This window comes from Barbus barbus, assembly GCF_936440315.1.
Source record: "Barbus barbus genome assembly, chromosome: 39".
NCBI lineage: Eukaryota > Metazoa > Chordata > Actinopteri > Cypriniformes > Cyprinidae > Barbus > Barbus barbus.
The window spans coordinates 5,288,400-5,313,742 of record NC_136717.1 but is presented as its reverse complement, the minus strand read 5'-3'; the positions used below and the strand labels follow the sequence as shown (position 1 = coordinate 5,313,742).

The following is a 25,343-nucleotide window of genomic DNA, read 5'->3' as shown; positions in this document are numbered from 1 at the left end:
GAAATTCAAAGCCCTGTGATTTAGAATTTTTATGCGACACAGTCGAGGAAATTCAGAAATTGGAGAAAGATGGTCTGTGGTACCAAGGAAGACACATCGCAGTTCAAATTAGTGGCATTATCTGTGATGCACCTGCCAAGGCATTCGTCAAATCAATCAAAAACTTCTCAGGGTATTATGGATGTGACCGATGCATTCAGAAAGGTCAGTGGCTGGGGCGTATGACATTTCAGCAAGTGGACAATCTACAGCTGCGTACTGACATGTCTTTCAGACAAAGGCAGCAGGAAGAGCACCACAATGGAGAACAAGAAACTCCACTTTGCCAGCTAAACATTGATATGGTTACTGGTTTCCCTATTGATTACATGCATCAAGCGTGTCTTGGAGTTATGAAAAAACTTGTCCTGACATGGATGTGAGGGCCAAAAGAGACAAGATTGAAAACCTCCGAAACAGCATTCCAAATGTCTTTGCCAGGCGCCCCAGGGGACTGAATGAAATAGACAGATGGAAAGCAACCGAGTATAGGCAACTAATGTTGTACACAGGAAAGATTGTCGTGAAAGGACTTCTGAAACAAGAGCTGTATGACAACTTCATGTGCTTCTCCACAGCCATGTGCATTCTTGTCCAACCAAGTCTCACAAGGAAACACTGGCAATATGCAAGGGATCTCCTGAAATTCTTTGTGTCCCAGTGCAGAGAACTGTACGGAGAGGGTTTCCTTGTATACAATGGCCATCAATTGCTCCATATTGCAGATGTTGCAAAACAGTTTGAGGGTCTGGATGAGTGCAGTGCATTTGAAAACTTCAACCAAAAACTAAAGAAAATGGTTAAGTCTGGAAGAAGTCCACTGGCTCAGATCACAAGAAGGATTCTGGAAGGTCAAAGCATGCAGAAGAGAACACCAGAGGCGCAGATTAAGTGTACAAGGCCCAACAATGTCTTTGGAACTGACCAGACCTTCTTTGAGGTCATTGAAGAAGATGGTCTGGAAAAACAAGGACTACTATGTAGGGTCTACTACAAGACGGCTCCCCTCTTCACAGAACCTTGTGATTCTCGCATCATTGGCTCCTATGTTGGCAAAGCAAGGGAAACAACAATAAGCAGAGTATTAAAATCAGAGCTAAAATCTCAAGCAATCATGAATGAACATGTGGATAAGATCATATTTCTTTACATTTTACACGCAGATCAGGGGAATTGCTCAAATCTATGAAATTTAGAATGTGGATGCCTGTAAAAAAAATGACAAATCAAGAATTACCAAAACCTTCATGCAAATTCTAAAAAATCATGACTATTCAGGATTGATTCCAGGAAATCATGAAACTTTGTCAAATATGTGTAAGTGTATAATTTCAAAAAATATGTATATATTTGTTACATAATTACTCTTTTATTAACCAAATGCCCTTTTTTTAGATGATTACCTACGCTGTGGTTGAATTTGAAAAAGAGAAGACAGTTGCAATTATGTGTCGAACTTGGATTGTGGCAAATGGAAATGTAAGTATTGCTTATGCTTTGTTAAAAAAATATTTTCAGTTTCTGACTGGTTTGTGATTATGTATTTGTCTAAATGAAAACAGGTTTTGAGCTGCTACCGGCCTCCATCTGAGCCATCAAAGAAGGCAAAAAATGGAGAACTGCCAGATAAGACATGGAAACTTTTCAAGATAAGAATGATAGAAAAATCATTTGTGTAAGAGAAAATTCTGAAATTGTAAATACAATGAACACCTGCTAAAAACCATATTTCTGAAATGAAATTCTGACAGTACACTTAGGCTGATGATACACGAGGCAACATTTTGAGCATTTTGCGAGGCAATTTTTTTTTAGCAATGTAGCTTGGGCACTTCCCCATTGAGAATGATAACAAATTTCTATCTGGATACTTTAGATTGGTTGTGAGCAACACGTGTCTCACCTGGTTGCCCGTTGGTGGCAACATTGCTCGAAAGGCAATGTATCAATGTGCCAATGTATCAGTCTAAGGGTCAAATAATTAAACAGACAGATAGTTTTAAAATGCTTTGAAGGGTTAGTTAACCCAAAAATGAAAATTCTGTCTTTAATTACTCATCCCCATTATAAATTGAATGTATAAATTCTGTAGCTGCCTATGGAGAAACACAAAGCCTTCGGATTTGATTAAAAATATCTTAATTTGTGTTCCAAAAATGAACAAAGGTCTTACAGGCTTGGAATGACATGAGGGTGAGTAATTAATGACAGAATTTTCAATTTTGGGTGAACTAACACTTTAATGCTAATATTTTATTGTACTTGCCCTTATGTTGTTTATTCTAGTATGATTTTTTTTCTTCCATGGACCAAGTCGCCGAGTGTCCAAGCTGCTCTTTTGCATTCCATGAAAGTGGACTAGTTTTACATGTACCTAAAAGGGGAAAAAAAACAAAACAAATTATCATATAAATGCTTAATGTTCCAACTATTGGAAAGTGGAACATATACTGATATGCATTCACCTCCCAACCCCCCATCCAACGCCTTCGCCGCTTCGCACCGCCACTGTGAATAAGCGGGTCTGTGACCGGCGACTTGGAAGGCCGCAGGACCAGATGGCTGCTTGCCAGAGCTGGATTACCACCCCCCCGTTGCTAGTCATGTGTCTATGTTATGATTATGTGCTTCTGTTTCTGAGGTTTTTTTTTCCTGTTCTCATACTGTACTCCCGCAGGAGCATAGTCTGGGGGCTATATTTTTTTCTCCTCTCCCTTCCTCATGTTAATGCTGTATTATCTTCCTAAATTCCCTGTCTTCCTGTCCTGTCTACCCCCTTGTCATATTGTATGTATGTTGTGTATGTATGGACAGGTTGATGGCTAATTTCGCTGGTACTTGTGACTAGTGACAATAAAGGGCTACTACTACTACTATTTGACTACTGTAACAGTGAAATACTACTGTAACAGTGAAATACTACAGTAACAACAGGGTATTGAATGTGCTTAGTTTTTACTGTTCAGTACTAGCCAGTATTTTAGATCACTGTATAAAGTAATGTTAACAGTTCAAGTACATTAAAGAGATGTACATTATGTCATAAAATAAATAAAGTGATAGGAAAGTTAGATAACTCTGAATGGGAACATTGTTAGTGATATAGCCTAATTTTCTAACACATGGATTTATATACTTTGTCAATATTGTGACCAAATTATTTAAATCATTTTTTTTTTAGCAAATTATGAAAAGGCTGTGAAGTACCTGAGGCGGGCTGAGGAGCTCTCTAATGTGGAAACAGATGGCGACACCCAAATAAAAAAAAAAGAGCACATAAGCGACCTAGTCGTTTTGAAAGTGACACTGAGGATGGTACATTTAAATCCATTGTTATTGTTAATAATCTTAAATATAAGGAAAAATTGTTACAATAATTATAGTTTCTAAATTGTTAAATAGATCATGCAGTGACTCTTTTAACAATCTGGAATAAATACGGCACACTTAATAAACATAAGTACTTCATTCAGTCACAAAAAAATTAATAACTGTGAACTTCTCAGAATCAAGCATTCAACACTGGCATGATATAACCTTATCTATATATCTGGTCTTCACTCACAGAATGTGTCACACCAGCAAAGTGTCCTCGCTTCCAGTGTCTGACTGGAAACAGACCTCAAGCTCCTGTCTTTACAGAGAACAGACAGGAGCATGTGTTGTTGCCACAAATCAGTAAGTAACCTGCAAGTACAATTTGTTTGAAGGTGTCAAACTAACCAATAAAAATAATAAAAGCTACCCATACGAAATGTTTAATGCTATTCATTACTAGGCAGAAATGCTACAACACCTTGCACATCAAATGTTATAAATAGTTTGCAAATGACTACATACAAACTAAAACAAATTTTTTTGTGTTTACTTGTTACATGTATATTGTACCTGGCAGAGCAAACATGTTTTTATGGTCAGACTACCTCACACTGAATAGAAAAATTGACGAAGTGATCAGAGAGCTGCGTCAGTTGAGAGAAATCACAATGCAACAGCAGCAGCAGGTGGTTGAAGAGCAGGCCCATGTCGAACAAATGCAGACAGAAGAAGAGCTGTCAGCATTTTGTTCAAAACTCAATGAAGAAAGGTCATTCAGAAAATCCATGGTAACTAAATTTCAATATATCTAAATGTAAATGTATAACAAGCTATCCAATCAAATGACAATCACATTTACATACAGTTAATACTGAAAATGATATACATAGACACACACTTTTGTTTGTGTGTGTGTGTGTAGATTGCTTTCAGTGTCAGGTTTTGCTCTGGGACAGTTGGCCAATCAGTTCGACGAATGATGCGGGCATTTGGGACAAACATGCTGTGGTCCAACTTCAGTCTGAAAGGAAGAAAAGGGAAAAAAGTGTTTCAGGACCTTCCCATCATGCGTCTTATCACAAGTAAGAAAGTAACTGACAACAGGCTACTATATTCAGAAATTAAGGCCCAGTTTCACAGACAGGGATTGGCCTAAGCCAGGATTAAGCCATAGTTAAAATAGGACATTTAAGTAATTTTTGGGTATGGACAGGATTTCCCCGTCCCATTTAATCCATAATACAGATATTGTCATATTATTAATATCAATAATAAGACTGCATGTAAGTCTTTAGTGAATGAGACCAAATATTTTGGGGCCTGCTTTAATCTAACAAGACTATTTACCACAACAGTCGATAATAACCATAACAAACTTTTTTTATTCTTCTTTAACAGACCCAAATTGGACAGGTACACTTTCACGTTGTTTTACAATTTAATTGTTTCACTGAGGTGATTAACTGAGACAACTGGTAGATGCAAACAACTGATTTTATTGCAATGATTTGAATTTCAGTCTCCCTGCCTCTTCGACTGCGACAGTGACTGAAGACGCTTTTCGCCATTTTTTGTTTATTTAAATATAACTTTGCATTGTATTTAATTCTTTCAATTCCTTAAAATATTCTCTCTCAAAATAATCTCTGTCTTAAATGATTAATCAACATTGTTTTTTGTTAATATTATTTGTCATTTTATCATAACAGACGTGTGTATCATATTGTGTTGCATTAATAAACCAATCAATCCACTGATGTTGTAATTAATACGTTAACTAAATCAACAAATTCTTTACAATGTTTGAAGAAATATGTGCCTTGTGTTGTTTTAATAAATCGATCAACTGTATATAATTAATACGTTACACTAAGTAAAATCAATAAATTCCTAAATGTATAACTTTGTTTTGTCGAATGATGTTTCTGTGTTTTAACAGGTTTGTCGAATGATGTTTCTGTGTTTTAACAGGTCTCAGATAGAACTGTATTAAACTGTACTAAAGATACGTTTATAGTTTAAAGTTTTTTTGTGATTGCTGGGATGTTCTTTTTATTCGTTTCCAAAAAAATGTATATTGCCTATAGGCACATTAAATATCCAGTAAATATTCTAAAAGCCTAGCCAACGTCCAGAAAGTATCACATACGACGTTATACTTACGTTTCTAGAACGTGCCTAGTAACGTTAAAAAATACGTTTTCACAACGTTATGAAATTACATATTTAAAACGTTTAAAAAACCCGACATCTGTTGTATTAAATACGTCGGGGAAAAACGTTATCACAACCTTTTCACAACGTTAAAAAACCGTTTTTACAGCGTTTTTGTGTTTGCTGGGTTTAAACTTCCGCTGATAGACTGGTTCTCTTAAAGACTATTTCATTACACTGCCTTCTGCTGGTGCTTGAACCCACTTTCCTGTTTATCAACTAAAAATGGCCAAGCAAGTGCACACTTGACCCAGTAGCAAAAGAAAAAAAAATATTTCAATGACTTTCCAATAGAGGGGAACGAATTAATTAATAAATAAATCACACATGCGATGCTAATTGTGGAAATGCGTTATAATACGCATATAATAAACTTATTGTGTGAGCGGGACTTTTATTTTGTTCTGGTGTTGTGACGTCATAAAGCTGCGCCGCTCCTGTATTTGTTGTTATTCGGCTGAAGAAAGGTTTGTGGTTTTTAAATCAGTTCAAACTACTTTATACTGTTTTACTTGCTACATAAATTAATACATCTTAAATATAACGTGGTAATACTTTATTTAGCGTTATTTTTGTGAGTAAAGCGTATCCTCATTAATAACAGAACATGTGTGTCTCATTTGGCTCATTATATCCTGAATAAGTAAATAGTTCAAGTGATGAGAGAAAGTTATCTGAACAGAATCACTCGTGAAATGATTCAGTGATTCGAATCAACGAGAACAACAAACACTGTAACGCTTTACAATACAGTTTTATAATTACGCTTAACTATGCACTGATAATCACGCAAAACTAAACCATTTATTAATGATTACTACATCAGCAACTAATAAACAAAAGTAATAAATACATTGTTATTAGTTAAATTAGTTTCCTCATAATAATGCTAATAATGATGTTACCACAGTGCTCAAAGCTATGTACACAATGTATTAGGAAATTATTGACACATTTAACTAATAACAATTTATCGATTACTTAATCTATGAATCATATAGAATGTTAATTCTTTGCTGATGCAGTAATTATTAATAAATGGTTCAATTCTTCGTGAGTTATATATTAACTCTGTGCATTAGTTAAGGATGAAGTCATGCATATTAGTGCCACCGTATTATAAACTGTTACCACAAACTGTGTAATGACAACTTTTTCAAACCAGGTTTTATTAAAGTGGAATCTATTTAATATTATGTAAAAAAATAAAATGCCAAACATAAATCATAAATACCTACTATAACCTATATATTTTAATCAAGTCATTGAAGTCCATTAATGCTGCCTTCACGTACTATCAGAAATGTCCTATTTCCCACTTATCAAGCTTGTCGTATTCAAATGCTTTAATGTCGGAAAGAATCAAATGTAGCATCCCATTGGTTGATATAAACATTCACGGTGCTATACATGCAGTTTGCTGAAAATTCAGGAATTTCAGTCAAATACATGCTCATTTCACTGCTTATAAAACATACAACATGCTTCAAATGATCGTTCACATTTAGCCTATAAATACACTACTGTAGTGACAAGACAGGGATGTAGTTGTTGTGAGAACAGCATTGACAGCAGCAATGGTTGTCCCCTTTAGCATGTTACAATTTATGACCCGCCCAACTCGGAAACTCTGGTATCAAAATTATTTCCGATTTCCCAGTAGTAAATACGACTTGAGAGGCCATTCATGTCCAATTTCTGATTAGGAAACTCTTTATTTATGATAGCACATGAAGGCAGCATAACTATCACTCTGACTGACTCCCTTACCAGTGCACTAACTAATGAACTAGGGATCTGATTGAGAAGCACAGAGATTTAGTTTACTTTTATTTTAGAGAATATTTTACTTATATATTATAATTATTTTCTTCTTAAACAGGACAAAGTGGGATGCACAAAAAACTCCTGCTGAAGCAACTGAGATCCACGTGACACTTAAAGATGGTGTTTATTAAAGAGGAGAGTGAAGACATGAAGATTGAAGAAACATTCAGAGTTAAACATGGAGATACTGAGGAACAAACAAAGATGGTGTTTATTAAAGAGGACAGTGAAGACATGAAGATTGAAGAAGCATTCAGAGTCAAACATGAAGATCATGAGGAACAAACAGGTTGGTTTTCATTCTCAAAGCTGAACTCACTTATTTGATCCTTAAAAAATGTCCTGCTCTACAGAAATGAATGATATTTATGAAGAGGGTCATATGAGTGTGACGTGGGCTGATTTTTTGGTAAATGTAAGGTCACGAGCAGCAGCATTCGGAATTAGCTGTAAGTGATTAAGGGCTTTGTTAGGTAGGCTATATAACAAGGAGTTACAATAGTCCAGGCACGAAGTTATAAAAGCATGAACAACAGTTTCAACATCCTTGAAAATTAGTGATTGTCGTAAATGGACAATATTGCGAAGTTGGTAAAAACAGGACTTGACATGCTGGTTTATATTGGATTCAAAGCATAGTGCAGAATCAAATAATACACCAAGATTATGTACAGTAGGGGAAGGATGTACTATAACTCCGTCGATATTAATAGAAAAGTCAAGATGAGAGGACACAAAGGATTTTGGGCCAACTAACAGAATCTCTGTTTTTTCAGTATTCAATTTTAAGAAGTTTTGAGCCATCCATAAGATCATGTGGGTAAGATGTTAAAGAAGTAGAAGGAAAAACAGAGTTGGGCTGTGAAAAAAAAAAAATAATAATAATTTGCATATCCTCAGCATAACTGTAGAAATTTAGATCATGGCACTTGATGATCTGACCCAGAGTAACCATGTAGATTAAGAACAGAAGTGAACCAAGAACAGATCCTTGAGGCACTCCAAAAGGGAAGAAGTGACAGAACAAGACTTGTGTTTATCAATGCTAATAAAACTGTTGCCTGTCTAAGAGATATGTGCTTAGCCACTGCAGGACAGTTCCTGTAATGCAGACAAATGAGATTGGAGTAGAATGGCAAACAGAATTACTTCACTCTTGCCTAAATTCCAGGCAAAGCTAGGAGACTCTCAAACAAGTCCAATCAGTCCAATGTTGACAGCATCATTGATTTTAGTACTTATGCATGTCTGTTGGTCTGGGACAAGTGGATTTTTTGAAGTGGCACATGAAAGAGACTTTTACTTGCTCAACTGGACAAGTGGCCTGATTAAAATGTCATTAACAAAATATAACTACGGAGGCACCAAAACTTTGGTGAGAATGCTTCTGATTTTATTACATTCAGTGTAAATGGTGACTGATAATGGATTATGGTTCATGAGAGACTCTCATGGAGAAATCAAAACAGCACAAAGAAACTCAGAAGAAACATACTGTGGTAAAAATATAAAAAAGTTTTTTTTATATATATTTATAGCGTATGATAATCGGCAACAACACATAACCAAGAGTGCTGTTTTCCTAAATATCAGCATGATTTGAAATGTGACAGTTTTTATACAACAGTTTAATGAACAAGTAGTTAACAAAGTGACTTACACTTTAAAGATAATATTGACTGATGAAAATAGTTCCAAAGAAAGATCACAGAAGAGTAGTTGCGCATCTCTGAACAACACACAACCGTGTTTTGTTACTGACTGATTCAAAATTTTTGTATAAATCCTGAGAGTTAGTGATACAGTGACCCATAAATAGAGTAATTTGCTTCATTCTTGAATTAATCAGGCATCTGAATGAATCGTTGAATGAATGATTCAGTGTCTCCCTTTGTCACTTGCCAACACCAACTCGCAGTTTAATTTCATGTGTAAAAGTATCATTGCATTTTTAAAAATAAAACATTTATCTCACAAAATTATTTATGCAGTAATTTTAATAGGTGAATATATTCATGCTTCTACCCCAGAAATTAATTAAACGGTCTGCATAAATGCATCTAAGGCTACGTTCACACGGCAAGCCTTTTTTCTCAGATCTGATTATTTTGTATAGCTGTTCACATTGTTTTTTATATGTGGCCAATATCAGATTTCCAGTGTGAACAGATCATGGTTCTGAACTGACCCGCATGTGCAAAAGAACGATACGAGCATGGTACAAAATCCACCAATTGTTTCTCAAAACTAGCTCAATCATGTTCAGGGGGTAAATATTGCGTTAGTGGGGTTACGTTAACCCATGAAGTTGAAAAACAACCTGCGGCAAAAGGGGGAAAAGTAGCCCAATTCCGCAGTGAAACTGTGGATTTGGCAACACTTGCACCAGCGCGCTGTCATACGGAAGTAAACACTGAGGATATAAAAAGTAAGCGATTAACGGTCATCCGACATGACCGTTCACACTGCAATCGCATTGCAAAACACCTGTATCTGATTTAGTACCACATATGGAAGTGACACAAATCGGAATTGAAAATATCAGATTCTATGCAGTTTGTGCTGTTCACACTGTCATGACAAAAACAAATTCGAGTCACATGTGAGCAAAAAAATCTGATGTGGGAGACATTTGCCAGTCCCTCCAGGATTTGCGATTCTGCAATCGCTGAATTTATCACAAAATCAAGCAAACTCCGCAATTTTCATAAGAGCTTGCAAATTTTCGGAATTGGTGCAGATTTTGGGTTTAGACACGTCCCGTGACGTTATCGCTACGCGCCTTGTCAAAGAAAGGTTTCTCAGTTTGAAAAATGGAATGAACAGCCTTGAGTTCTCATCATGCCCGATTTACAAGAGCTACGTTGGACAAACGAACCAAAAGCAGAACGAATCCGCACTACTAGGCCCAGACCATTTATCTGCTTGGGCCAGAGCTGCGGGCTGCTCTTGATCACACGACACCGTTATACACAGCGCTGGGAGATAGAGTGGAGAAAGTAATCGAACTTACCGCAGAATCAAATAACATCTCGTTTAAATCTTGTGAGAAGCATTCAAATTCGGCGCAGAATTCTATTAAAGCTATGGATATCAGAACAAACGCCACTGATGTGGAAACCAGGAAAAACATTGTTCAATAAACACAAACCTCCACCATAGAGCTCCGGCGGTCAACGTCACGCAATCTAAACTCCGACATTTTGGCAGGCAACCAGTAGAGCGCTAGAGCAGCCATAGCATTGGTATCGACAGTTGTAGAACAATCATTTAAAACCAGACTATTTAGACCTTACAAGCCTTACACCTTTATAACTGCTCCGGGTGTATGTTCACGGTGTGTGTGTGTGTGTGTTCTCACTGCTGTGTGTGTGCACGTTGGATGGGTTAAATGCAGAGCACGAATTCCGAGTATGGGTCACCATACTTGGCTGAATGTCACTTCACATAACATGGTGGACAGCTGCTGTGCGCCAGGATGCCAGAATGCTGGCACCATTCATTTCATATTCGCTCCTGGCTGTTCTTGCCTGCCAGCATGGTGGTGTAAACAGAATGGGTCAGGTGACCCATTTTTGAGTGTTTTTAAATGCTTCACACAACTTTTCCCAGCACTTCAAATCTTTTAAGTATTACCAAATTTGAAAGTTATTTTTTAATGTGATGACATTATTTGTCCATCTTTCATATGTTGCCTCCATTTATTCAAAAATAAAAAGGACATTAAATTACCACTATATGGCTGCAGAGAAATATATGTATGTGTATATATGTGTGTGTGTGTGTGTGTGTGTGTGTGTGTATATGTATATACACTCACTGGCCACTTTATTAGGTAGACCTTGCTAGTACCGGGTTAGACCCCCTTTCGCCTTCAGAACTGCCTTAATTCTTCGTGGCATAGATTCAACAAGGTGTTGGAAACATTCCTCAGAGATTTTGGTCCATATTGACATGATAGCATCACGCAGTTGCTGCAGATTTGTCAGCTGCACATCCATGATGCGAATCTCCCATTCCACCACATCCCAAAGGTGCTCTATTGGATTAAAATCTGGTGACTGTGGAGGCCATTTGAGTAAATTTAACTTATTGTCATGTTCAAGAAACCAGTCTGAGATGATTTGAGCTTTGTGACATGGTGCATTATCCTGCTGGAAGTAGCCATCAGAAGATGGGTACACTGTAGTCATAAAGGGATGGACATGGTCAGCAACAATACTCAGGTAGGCTGTGGCATTTAAACGATGCTCAATTGGTACTAAGGGGCCCAAATGTTGTTCGTTCAGAGCATTTTGATTGACTTTTTTTATTAGGTTCCCTGAGGTGTAATTATAATATTTATTAAAGTTTTTGGATGAAAAACATTTAAAATTAAGTAATTTATGAACGTTTTCCACCCTGTTTATCATTCTCTGCCTCGCAGTTGGTTTTGGGGTCTTTCAAGAGGTCAGTGTAACCACCCACTTTTATGATTTGCTAACACCATTGCCCCTTTTAATAAACCTTACAAGGAATTAATTTGTGATGCATTTCTCATCTGAAGGTAGGGGCGGGGGGGTTGGTCCCTTTACTTTTTTCCTCTCGCTCTAAATTTGTTGCATTTTATCCTATAGGAGATATAATAATGGTATACTGAGATCAGTTTAAATCTAATGACTTGAGTTTAAGAAGTCTAGAAAATGTAGTTGTTTTAATTCAATGTATAATGAATTAACTTAACCTCTGTAGGATAACGGCTGACCAGAATCAGGTTTGGGCACCCTGGTGTAGGATCTAGCATAAATTCATTACATATCTACATGTTTTGATATTGATTGCTTTGAGCCATTAAACTGGGGTTTACTTATATGTTTGTTTTTCCACCTTAGACCTTATGGCACTGAAAGACGAGAGGGACGTACTGAATGAAATTGAGGAGAAAGATCAGTATGAGAATCAAAATGGAAACCTTGATGTCCACCGCCTTTTTACCTGCCAACAGTGTGGAAACAGTTTCACTTGTAAAGGAAGCCTTAAAAGGCACATGACAATCCACACTGGAGAGAAGCCTTTCACATGCTATCAGTGTGGAAAAAGTTTCAATCAACAAGGAAGCCTTAACACGCACATGAGAGTCCACACTGGAGAGAAGCCTTTCACATGCTATGAGTGTGGAAAAAGTTTCAATCAACAAGGAAGCCTTAACACGCACATGAGAGTTCACACTGGAGAGAAGCCTTACACATGCAATCAGTGTGGAAAGAGTTTCAATCAGAAAGGAAACCTTGACATCCACAGGCAAATTCACACTACGGAGAGCCTTTTTACCTGCCAACAATGTGGAAACAGTTTCAGTCATAAAGGAAGCTTTCACAGGCACATGACAATCCACACCGGAGAGAAGCCTTTCATATGCTATCAGTGTGGTAAGAGATTCAGTCATCCTGGAAACCTTAAAATGCACATGAATATTCACACTGGAGAGAAATCTTTTACCTGCAAACAGTGTGGAAAATGTTTTAATAAGAAAGGAAACCTTAATTACCACATTAGAATTCACACTGGAAAGAAGCCCTTCATCTGCCATCTGTGTGGAAAATTTTTCAAGCGACAACGAAACCTTAAAGTTCATATGAAAATTCACACTGAAGAGACGCTTTACACATGCCCTCAGTGTGGAAAGAGTTTCAGTCAAAAACGATACGTTGAAGCCCACATGAGAAGAATTCACACTGGAGAGAGTTTTCAACCAAAAAGGTAACCTTAGGTACCACATGAAGATTTACTCAAGAGGGACCTGTTTAAATGTCATCAGTGTGGAATGAGAAATCAAGAAATCATTCAGGGGCATCGGAGAGAAGCCTATCATGTGCCATCACTGTGGAAAGACTTCCAGAAACAAAGCAAATCTCCAGTTTCACATAAGCTGGATGTTGGCATACCATCTTCCGTAGAGCTGCTTTACAGCTGAATCACATCTTGCAACATTGACATTGGTACCTAACTGAATTTAGTCAACACTGAACTGATTCTAATTGAATAACTACATTGCTGTCTTTTGTAGAACTGATTACAGCTGAATTTATGTCATTTCAAACTTAGACCTCCTTTACAGCAGAATCTGAATTTTCCTGTTTATCTCTGTTAAGTGTTTTGACACAGTCTGTATTATAAAGAGCTTTATTGAAATAAAGCTGACTTGACATAAGAGTTCATGAGAGAGGGAATTATCAGAGGTGGGACCAAGTCATTGTTTGCAAGTCACAAGTAAGTTTTGAGTCTTTGCAGTCAAGTCCAAGTTGACTTGTAAGTCCTCAACTTTTAGCTTCAAGTCCTAAACAAGTCCAGCATCACACCATTCACTATAGCAGGTTTAACCCTCTGGGGTCTGAGGTGATTTTGGGGCCTTTGAGATGTTTTGACATGCCCTGACATTTGTTCTTATTTCAGCTACTTATACTATTGATAAACGTATATATTTTTTTGTATTCAGCACAAACTGTGCTACAATAATATGTGAGTAAGATGGATGTACATGTTTGCATTTTTAGAAAAAAATATGTGTGGCTAGTAAGTTTGGGGGGGGGGGGGGGGGGGGGGGCATATAAGGAAATAAGGCCATAAAACCCACACTAAATAGTCCTGAATAAGGACATCTTAAATCTGAGGATCAAATTATTATTGTTTACCCAACAAACACAGAACGTTCCCGTATGGTTCCCATTTGGTTATTTTCTGAGAACCAAATAAGAACGTTTTAGGAACGTTCCGTGTAGGTTATTTTTTAAATAACCTAAAGATAACCTTCCCAGAACGTTCCTTGCAGGTTATTTATAGGTTTAATTTTTATAACATAAGGAGAACGTTCTGGGAACGTTCCCTGTAGGTTATTTTTAGGTTCTATTTTTATAACACGTTCCCTGTAGGTTATTTTTAGGTTCTATTTTATAACCTAAAGGGAACGCTCTGTTCTATTTTTCTTAACATGTAAACCAATTAAAACGTTGCAAATGTTTCGTGTGCTTTAACAGCAGTGATCAAAGGCTTAATTATATGACCATTATCAGGTAGTAGAGGGCGCTCATTGATTGGCAAAGTCTTTTTTTAGTTAATTAAATATTTGTGCTTCCTGTTTTCTATTTTCTGTTTACTTTTGAAAACAAGAACTATAATTAAATAAATATAGATTATTGCAAAGATCCCTTTCAAAACCTTTTTTTTTCTTTAGCATGTATCAAAATGAAGTTATATTTCATTTGACAGTGACAAAAATGTAGTTTTTAGTATTTTTTTTTTTTTAAATAGTGTATCAGACATAGAGGATGGTCATGCACAATGTTTTAGTGTTGCCGTACCATTTTCCTTGAAGGCCCCCAACATTGCGCTCAGGTCTTAGCAAATTACCAGTCATCTTAAGAGTTGAATCAGGTCTGTTACCACTTTTATTTTCAAACAGTATTTACAAGCATATATTAAAACCATATCACCTCACAAAGGTTTATTCTCATGCACAGAATCATGATAATAATCACTATTTATTTGCAGATACTTCTTGACAATTTTACAGTGCTGAATCCCATCATCTGATAACTAACATAAGTGGAATCAATTGTAAGACTGTACATAAAATTATATTATATAAATGTCCTTCTAGAATGAAATTATATGGGATGCTTTTTTGGAACATTGGTGTCCTGGCCAAATTCCCTCCACTGGGCCTTATCTATCATGGCCTTCTAATAATCCCACTCCACTTGGTTGGCTCTATGACTCCCTCTGCTCTCCACCTGTAGCTGGTGTGTGGTGAGCGCACTGGCACCGTTGTCCTGTGGCTGCCGTTGCATCATCCAAGTGGATGCTGCACACTGGTGGTGGTTGAGGAGAGACCACCCACATGATTGTAAAGCGCTTTGGGTGTATGCCAATACACAATAAAGCGCTATATAAATGTATCATTCATTCATTCATCATTTCTCTACGATTTTTTTTTTCAGAAGGTGCCCACGAGCCTGCTATGCTCGAGACTTACAGTTGAAGGAAGTTATAATGTGTGTTCTCCAACACAACAGTGATGCTACTAGGACAGATTCCATTTATACAAGCTGGAGAGATGTTCAAAACTTTTCTTCATCCAGTATAATTAAACTGTAGTCTACACACTAACCTGCACATCCCATAGATTATTTGTTATTAATATTCTCAAACTATATGTAAATATACTGTATATTTGGCATGGCAGTGGGTTATCTGGTTAAAAACGCTTGTGCTGTGTAGTACATCTGTTAACAATCATTTATATAATATGCCTATAATGCATCCTTAAAAACATATTAAACATCTCAGTAGTTCAAACACTATCATAAACTACCTTTATATAGCCCTATTAATAAATTCACATTAATTACACCCATAGGAATGGAGAGCTGTTAAATATATCGAAATACATTTTGAAAATATATTTTGAAAATACATAAAACAAAGTTTAAAAATTGTTCATGATGCATGTATTAATGTGTACGAAAAAATATATTCATATGTATACGCCTTAGTTTTTAATCAATGTTTTTTCATTGTTATTTCTACACCACGTTTACCATTTCTAAAGGTATTATATTATATTATATTATATTTACGTAACTTCTGCGTGACTTCTACGTGCTTTAATGTGCGCGCGCGCGCTGAGCTGGAGCGGAAGAAGTCACCATGGAAACTGGGCGCAGCTCAACTGTCAAACAACTAAACGCCGTCTCTCACTGTTGTTTTCACTAATTTCAGGTAAGTTTAGTCTCTAAAATTCCACAAATAGTACATACAAGTGTTCCTGACACTTTCTTTCATGCAAATAACACAATTTTGTTGAATATTTACTTTAAAGAAATGGTTTAGTGTCTTCGGGAAAAGTCCGTTAGCATCTCAACCGTGAGGCTAACTATAAGAGCTAACTTAACTATAGACTTGAGCTCTTGTTTCTGAAAGTTTGGGCTTTTAATGTCATCTTATGTGTAGATGAGCGTTTTTATAAAATTTTATAAAGGTTTTGCTGGCAAGTTGTCAAAGGATGAATGGAAGTAAACTAATTAATTCAACCTAAAAGTATGTAACGTTACTGTACAGTTAATCGGATACATCTCTTACACAGAGCGTGAAAATGGGCTGAAACTTAAAACAGGTTTTGATCTTTAAACACATATTAATAACACTTGTTCTGTGATTACAGAAGTGTCAGAAAAAACTCTCTATGACACAGGAGAAGTTCCTGATTTAAACTATTTCTGAAGGGAGCTGCTGACAGAGAAATAGAAAACACAGGTGATCTGAGAAAGCTTAAATAACTTTATATGCATCTTTCACAACATATTTTGCCTATATCACCATTCATCTGTAATTTTCCTTTGCAAAATTGTGTGCGTGTGTGTGTTTGCTTGTTAGTTACTTTAAAAAGGCTTTGATGTCCAAACATAAGTAACACTGTAAGAGCATTACTAAATAAGTAAACCTATAATGTACATTCTGTTATTAAATTGTATATTCTGTAAATTATTATTTTTATTTTCTGCATTTCACCTCTGCTATAGTTTAATAAACCTGGCATTGTATAATAAATATTGTTGGCTCTGTGACAGATTGTTTATGTTCCTAGATTCTTCCACGCTGATGGCTGTGCTCTAGAGTTGGAGCGTATCTCCTGTCGAAGAACATCTCTAGACATTATGAACCATATGACTTGTAAGTAATACCTCAAACATACACTGCCTAAAGTTTAAGGGTTAGATTTGTCACCTATTTGCATGTGTTTTCTGAAGTTGCAGTGTGTTGAGCTCTCGCGGCCACTGTAGGCTATCACACAGAAGTCATAATTATTATACCGTAGACATCTGATATTCATAACAAAAGACATAAGATATTAAGTGAAAGATATGATGCATGATTACTCACATAGTTTGCATAAACGCACAGCATCTCCGCAGAGCACATGCGGAGCTGTTTCTCATATCCCGCCGTCAGCAACAACTGTCAAAAACAGACCGTCAGAAACCGCTATCTGCATTCAGTTCCGGAACCTTATGATTATTATTATATATGATTACTATAATATTCTAAATATGATGGTTTCATTATAAAATGTGTTGCTTATTATCAGACACCCAGCTAAAATTATATCGACTATCTGAATCTTACATTTCTTTTCAAAAAAGGAAAAATCACCATTATTTTTTATATTGTGCTTTTAGCAAAAATATAAAATAATAATGCAACTTTTTGCCCCAAATGTCAAACTTTTACATATTTTTCAGTCATAAACAAATAACAAATAAGCTCTCTAACCTGCTCTACTGCTCATGTTTTGAACTACTGGTTCAATATGTCTGGTTTCAATTGCCAACAAATGTTTTTGTTTGTTTGTCTGTTTGCTTTAAATGTGAAATTTGTTGCATGGAAACTAAAACATTCTTTTCATTTTCAGCAGAAGGACCAGAGAAAGGCTGTGCAGCTGCAAAATGAGGATGATGAGACACTCCTTCTTTTTGAAAATTAATAAGGCTTTAATCATTTGTCAAACAGAGTCAAAATGTAATGACTTGAACAAAATTAACAAAAATGAAAATGAATTGACATTTTTTTTTGTTTTTGTTTTTTTAATTCTCAACAAATTTTTTGGTAAAATTTTTGAAAATAATTAATATTAATTATTTATTAGCTTAGTGTGGGAAATGTCACTGAAATGCTGAATAAATAGCCTACTGTAAATGTGTTTGTGATCATCACTTAATGCTCACAAAGTAAACGAGTAGAGAACAGTACTTAGTGTAACGGTACTTATCAGAAGTAATAAAGCTCAAAGCCTGTTGTGATTATTGGATGGCAGCCCTGATATAAATAATGTTTAGTAACATTTTGTCCATGGATCAGCTGAAAACAGCATTGACCAAAAGAACGATTTTGAGATTTAAGGATCAATTCAATTTTTAATTCATCAAAATAAAGAGCTATTAAAACTGGGAAATCAATATTGTCAACCCAGTCCTACTGCCATACGAGCAATACATTTTCACAGTTTCATGTTCACCGTACACATTTTCAGTTTCATGTTCACCGTACACATTTTCAGTTTCATGTTCACCGTACACATTTTCAGTTTCATGTTCACCGTACACATTTTCACAGTTTCATGTTCACCGTACACATTTTCAGTTTCATGTTCACCGTACACATTTTCAGTTTCATGTTCACCGTACACATTTTCAGTTTCATGTTCACCGTACACATTTTCACAGTTTCATGTTCACCGTACACATTTTCAGTTTCATGTTCACCGTACACATTTTCACAGTTTCATGTTCATCGTTCACATTTTCAGTTTCATGTTCACCGTACACATTTTCACAGTTTCATGTTCATCGTTCACATTTTCAGTTTCATGTTCACCGTACACATTTTCAGTTTCATGTTCACCGTACACATTTTCACAGTTTCATGTTCATCGTACACATTTTCAGTTTGATGTTCACCGTACACATTTTCAGTTTCATGTTCACCGTACACATTTTCAGTTTCATGTTCACCGTACACATTTTCAGTTTCATGTTCACCGTACACATTTTCAGTTTCATGTTCATCGTTCACATTTTCAGTTTCATGTTCACCGTACACATTTTCACAGTTTCATGTTCATCGTTCACATTTTCAGTTTGATGTTCACCGTACACATTTTCAGTTTCATGTTCATCGTACACATTTTCAGTTTCATGTTCACCGTACACATTTTCACAGTTTCATGTTCATCGTACACATTTTCACAGTTTCATGTTCATCGTACACATTTTCAGTTTCATGTTCATCGTACACATTTTCAGTTTCATGTTCACCGTACACATTTTCAGTTTCATGTTCACCGTACACATTTTCAGTTTCATGTTCACCGTACACATTTTCAGTTTCATGTTCATCGTACACATTTTCAGTTTCATGTTCACCGTACACATTTTCAGTTTCATGTTCACCGTACACATTTTCACAGTTTCATGTTCATCGTACACATTTTCAGTTTCATGTTCATCGTACACATTTTCAGTTTCATGTTCACCGTACACATTTTCACAGTTTCATGTTCATCGTACACATTTTCACAGTTTCATGTTCATCGTACACATTTTCAGTTTCATGTTCACCGTACACATTTTCAGTTTCATGTTCACCGTACACATTTTCAGTTTCACGTTCACCGTACACATTTTCACAGTTTCATGTTCATCGTACACATTTTCACAGTTTCATGTTCATCGTACACATTTTCATACCTATTGATGTAAATTTTGTTTGATGATGTTTGTTGTTTAAAATGTTCATATCTCATTTCAGAGATTGAGATCGTTTCTTTAAATGCAAGTTATATTTATTTTTTTAAATATTTAATTCATGGTTCATAAAATTCTCATGTTTTGTGAACAATAAACTATGTAGAAGAAGTGGCTTGTTGACCGATTAGCCCCTTTCACACAGTAATACCAGTAAATTGCCGTAAAATTGCCGGAACGACTTTACCGGTAAATTCAAAAACGCGCTGTTCACACAGGCAACGACATTCTGTCTTTTTCCCAGAAAAGCACCATTCACACATCCATTCAAAATACCGGTAAATTCTGTGACATCATTAACCTCCAAACAGCTGCGCTTGTATTTATAAACATGGAGGGGTATATGTGGTCAGTCTTTTTGTTGGTTTCATTTTTGTTTCAAACTTTCACATTCATGCAGCTGCTTTTGTCCCAGAGACATCGTAGTAGACGACTACAAAACAAAATACTGAATTATAGGAGAAAAAATGTTGTCGCTAGCATCCGAAGGCAGAGGCGTTACCTGCAGCTAAAAAAAACAGTTATGTTTACACATATGGCTACACAGAGGTCTGTGCGACGGACATGGGCAATTCCGCGGATACATGGGAAAGTGTTTTGGGAAAGTGTTTTGAACAACTTCGATGATGAGATGTGGACGGAACACTTTTGCATGTCGAGAGATACGTTTGAGTATGTGCTGCAGCTTGTGAGACCCTCTTTGGAACGAAAGACTACCGGCTGGCGAAAACCGCTGGAACCCCGACTGAGACTCGCTGTTGTGTTGTGGTGGTATGCTACCCCAAGTGAATACAGGACCATATCCTGTTTGTTTGGCCTTGGAATATCAACAGTCTGCATGCTTGTTCGTCAGGTAATATACGGCAGTGAAGTTACCCTTACGACAATTAATAATAATAATAACAATTACAACAGCAACTATTATTATTATTATTATTGCTAATTACATTTTTTAATTACGTTATTTGTTACGTTTACGTTATTGTTGTTGTTAAACCTTGGTGACCCCAAATTAATGATTCTGATCAATTAATTATGCTATGGTAAGGACATTTGTATATGCATATCTGAGTTGGTTAGGGCTCAAAACATGAAATGCTCAGTTTTATGGGTATGAAACTGAATGTTTAACAAATGTCAAAGTTAAACTAACTTCACCACCGTAGGTAACATATGCTCTGAAGACATCCCTTTGCAAGCGCTTTATATGCCTGCCTCAAGGCCAGCGTCTCCAAAAAACCATTGATGGTTTTGTTGCCCGTGGCTACAAGATGTGTGCAGGTGCCATCGATGGATGCCACATAGCTATCATAAAACCTCATGAGGACCAGGCTGCTTACTGCAACCGTAAAGGTTGGCACTCTATAGTGTTGCAGGCTGTTGTGGATCACAATGTTTGGTAAGTAGACATAAGAAAAACCTCAAAGGCCTGAATGCACAGTGCTTAACACACTTATTAGACCACCACCCAATGTACGATTTGTGCCACAGCTGCCGTAAACTAACAGCATTGATGATTACCAAAATCAGTAAAGCACTTTATTATTTTGTTTTTATTGAGATACCCAATTACAGTTATTTACTTGTAGTCCTTAATAGAAAAAAAAGTTTAATGGTTGAATTAATGCTTGATTAATTTCTGACTTCTGAAAGAAGCTAAATGTGCCAGCTCAAAATGGGTATAAAAACACTAATTCATAAAGATTATTTAGTTGTTTCAGTTTTTTTTTCTAATAAATGACAATACAAGTTTTTTCAGATTGATTAAATATTTGCTTTTCTTATGAAGGTGGTCTAATATTAAGCACTGTAATTCGGCCTTCTACGAGATGAAATGTTGATATTGCTTATTTAAACTCATTCTAGTTATGTGCTACATAAGCTATATTGTTTCAGTGCTATGTCTAACTTTTATCATTACGTGTATGCATATGCATGGAAATTTGTGATTTATATAATGTTTTCATTCTAAAATGTTATTCATGTTTGACGTATTACTGAGATAATATAAATTCTTGTTTGTTTTTCAGCTTTACGGATGTGTATGTGGGTTGGCCTGGTCGAACTCATGATGCAAGAGTGCTAGCCAACTCTCCCATATACCACATGGCTGAGGCCCAGGATGGGTATTTGTTTCCTCGTGAGGTACACCTTTTATAATATTATTAAAAAAAAACTGTCACACTTTAATTTAGGGTCCAATTTTCACTATTAACAACGTTTTACATAAATAAATAAACTCCTAATTTGCTGCTTGTAAATAGTAAGGTAGTGTTAAGTTTAGGTATTTAGTAGGACTAAGTGAAGCAGAATAAGGCTTTAATATGTGCTCTAAGTACTAATAAACAGCTAATATGCATGTTAATAAGCAACAAGTTAATAGTGAGAATTGGAGGATAATAGTAAGAAGTGTTACCAAAAACTACTATCATGCAAGGTATTTTCAAGATTCCAAAAGCAACAAAACAGTTTTTGACATGCCACTCATTTTTAAATAATCACTATATTAATTATTTTACAGAAATCTATGGTGGTGGATGGAGTGGAGGTTCCCATCCATCTTATTGGAGATGCCGCATACCCCCTTAAAAATGGCTAATGAAGGGGTTCCCAAATCACCAAAATCTGACACTCAACCAGTCTACCTTCAACTTCTGCTTGAGTTCAGCTCGAATGGTCGTAGAAAATGCCTTTGGCCGCCTCAAAGGTCGCTGGAGGTGTTTATTGAAGCGCAATGATGTTGATATAAATATCATGTCTGATATTGTTGTAGCTTGTTGCATCCTGCACAATATTTGTGAACTCAGGAAAGACACATACCTGCCTGAATGGAACACTGACCACCAGTGTGACGTTTCTGCTGAGGCTACTGACCGAGAGCACAACAGAGTAACTGATGACGTGCAAGCAGTTCGCAGGGCATTGGTAACACTGATGATGGGTTAAAGGAATAGTTAACCCAAAAATTACTTACTCACCCTGGTGTATATTATTGTAAACCTACATGAAGTTCTTCCATAGTATATTTTTCATGCTACGTAAGTCAAAGGTGCCCCACAACTATTTGGTTACCAACATTCTTTAAGATACCTAACTTTTTTTTTGTTTTGTTTAGGGACAGATACAATAAACATAGATGGAACTGAAACAACAGTCATCCCATGCACGTACCATAGTGCTTATAGCCAAAGCTAATTCGCAACACTTGTCCCTAGAAGGGCTATTACAAGAAAAAAACAACAAGTAGTACACAAATTTATAATACTAATACCCTAAACATGACTACAGGTTTGTTGATGTATCAACCAAGATTTTGTGGCTTTTTTTAAATAATTATAATTTACAGTAGATTTTAAATAATCAGGCAATGAATTAAAAAATTTCACACCTTTCACTGAGAGAGAAGTCTGAGCAAATGATGTTTTACAATGTGTAACTCTACAATTCCCACTAGAAGCGCTCAAGTGGATCTACTGCTTCCCTGTAATCTCACAAAAAAATTACATAAAGACATAGGAGCAAGTCCATTTAAACATTTAAACACAAGCTTTACATAATGAAAAAAGACAAAGTGATCTAAACCTTTCAAGGCTCTATTATAGAGGCATTCAACCTGATTAGTTATGCATTGATTTGTCTGAGACCAAATAGATAATCCATATACCATATGTGATTATATCATCGAATTCAAAAACAAAAAAGCATGGTCATATGTTAGACAATTTCTTATTATTCTAAAGGTGGCGAGATTTGCCTTAATTGTTTTACATAACTTTTTAACATGACTTTTAAAATTTAACTGAGAATCTAAAATCATACCAAGATATTTTTCTTCTGATACTTGTTCTATAATCTCATCTTTAATTCTAATGTTTAATGACTCTGTTACCGATAATTTTGTTATTGAAAAACATATGGATGGGGACTTCCGGTTTGGACGACAACAAGATGGCAGCGTGTTAACGAGTCGCTCCCGACAAAGTGAATAAAAAGGCCTAAACGAAGAGTAGTACTCTAAGGCCCGGTTTCACAGACAGGGCTTAGACTAAACCAGGATTAGGCCATAGTTCAATTAGGACATTTCAGCAATATTTATAAACATGCTTGGAAAAAAAACATTACTGGGGTGCATCTTGAGACAAAACAAAGGCACTGATATATTTTATGATCAGTCAGTACAAGTTTATTTCAGCAGAAACAGCTCAGACTTACAGTTTAGTCTAGGACTAGGCTTAAGCCATGTCTGTGAAACCGGGGGTATATGTTTTGAGGGTTTAACTTAATAAAGTCTAGGGCCATGACAAAAGACAGGCAAAACAATGATTGCCCGTTCAGCCCTATTAAAGAAAAATAGACAAAAAAGAATGGATAGTTTACAAACACAATTGGAAGAGTTACAGAAGGAGCATAAGAAAACAAAGGATCCAGGGAAAAAAAGAGAGAATCAAAAAATTGCAAAAAGAATGAGATGATTTGTTCACAAATGAAATTCAGCGTAAATTAATGTTCCTTAAACAAAAGTATTATGAATCAGGAAATAAATCTACAAGACTTTTAGCATATAAATTAAGAAAACAACAAACAGATTCAGCAGTCTATAAAATAAAAAAATCCCCAAACTAAAAAAGTATATCATAAATTGGAAAAGATACAGCAGAGTTTTGAAATATATTATAGAACCTTATATTCACAACCCCAAATGCAGAATGAACAATATATAAAAAAAATTATAGACTCACTAAACCTACCAGGAGTTACTGGAGAGCAGAATGCCAATTTGATAAAAGAAATAACAGAACTAGAAATAAACGCGTCAATAACAAGGCTAAAAGCTAACAAAAGCCCAAGCACATCTGAATGGTATAAATGCTTTCGAGAACAAATAGTCCCAAGACTCCAAACTACATGTAACTGGGCCTCCAAACGGGAGAGATTCCCCCATCTTGGAGAGAAGCTACAATTACGATTATCCCTAAAGAAGGAAAAGATAAATCAGAGTGCAAGAAAGAAGATGGAGGGTTTGCCCTGCCATGTTTAGAAGAGTATTACTATTCAGCCCAATTACGACCATTAATATGTTTGTGCAATCCAAATTATAAGGCCAGATGGAAAGAAATAGAAAATGCTAACCCTAATAGACCTCCAGTGCAAGCTATAATGGCAGATGATAATTTGATTAAAAACTATGGAAAGGAATTCAACCTATGGACAAGCAACTCATTAAAAATTTGGCAAGATATAATAAAACAAAAACGACTTGACAGATTTAGTAACAATATTAAGATGGTCTGCTTATGACTCAACATTTGCTCCAAATAATATAGATAACAGTTTCAAAACTTGGATTAAACGAGGTCTCACCTCATACTGCACTTTTTTACATAAAGGAGAAGTGAAGGATTTTGATACGCTTAAAAGTGAGTTCTTGTTAGGAGATCAAGATTTTCATAGGTATTTACAAATAAAACATAAAATTAAAAATACTGTTAGGAAATATAATGAAAAAACAAATAATGGTATTCTTACACTGTTTATATCTGCATATAAAGCAGGTAACAAGAACAAGATAATCACGAAATTATACAGAAGTCTACAAGACAGTAAATC

At 35.9% G+C, this 25,343-nt stretch overlaps 1 protein-coding gene across 1 annotated transcript; it reads left to right on the top strand.

Annotated features, from left to right (window-relative positions):
• The first annotated feature begins 5,972 nt into the window (after positions 1-5,972).
• Positions 5,973-15,027, top strand: LOC306858925 (uncharacterized protein). Its single transcript, XM_079399731.1, has 3 exons — positions 5,973-6,038; positions 7,454-7,687; positions 12,270-15,027. The coding sequence occupies exons 2-3, from the start codon at positions 7,516-7,518 to the stop codon at positions 13,139-13,141; spliced, it is 1,044 nt and encodes a 347-aa protein (XP_079255857.1). The 5' UTR covers positions 5,973-6,038; positions 7,454-7,515; the 3' UTR covers positions 13,142-15,027.
• The last annotated feature ends 10,316 nt before the right edge of the window (positions 15,028-25,343 follow it).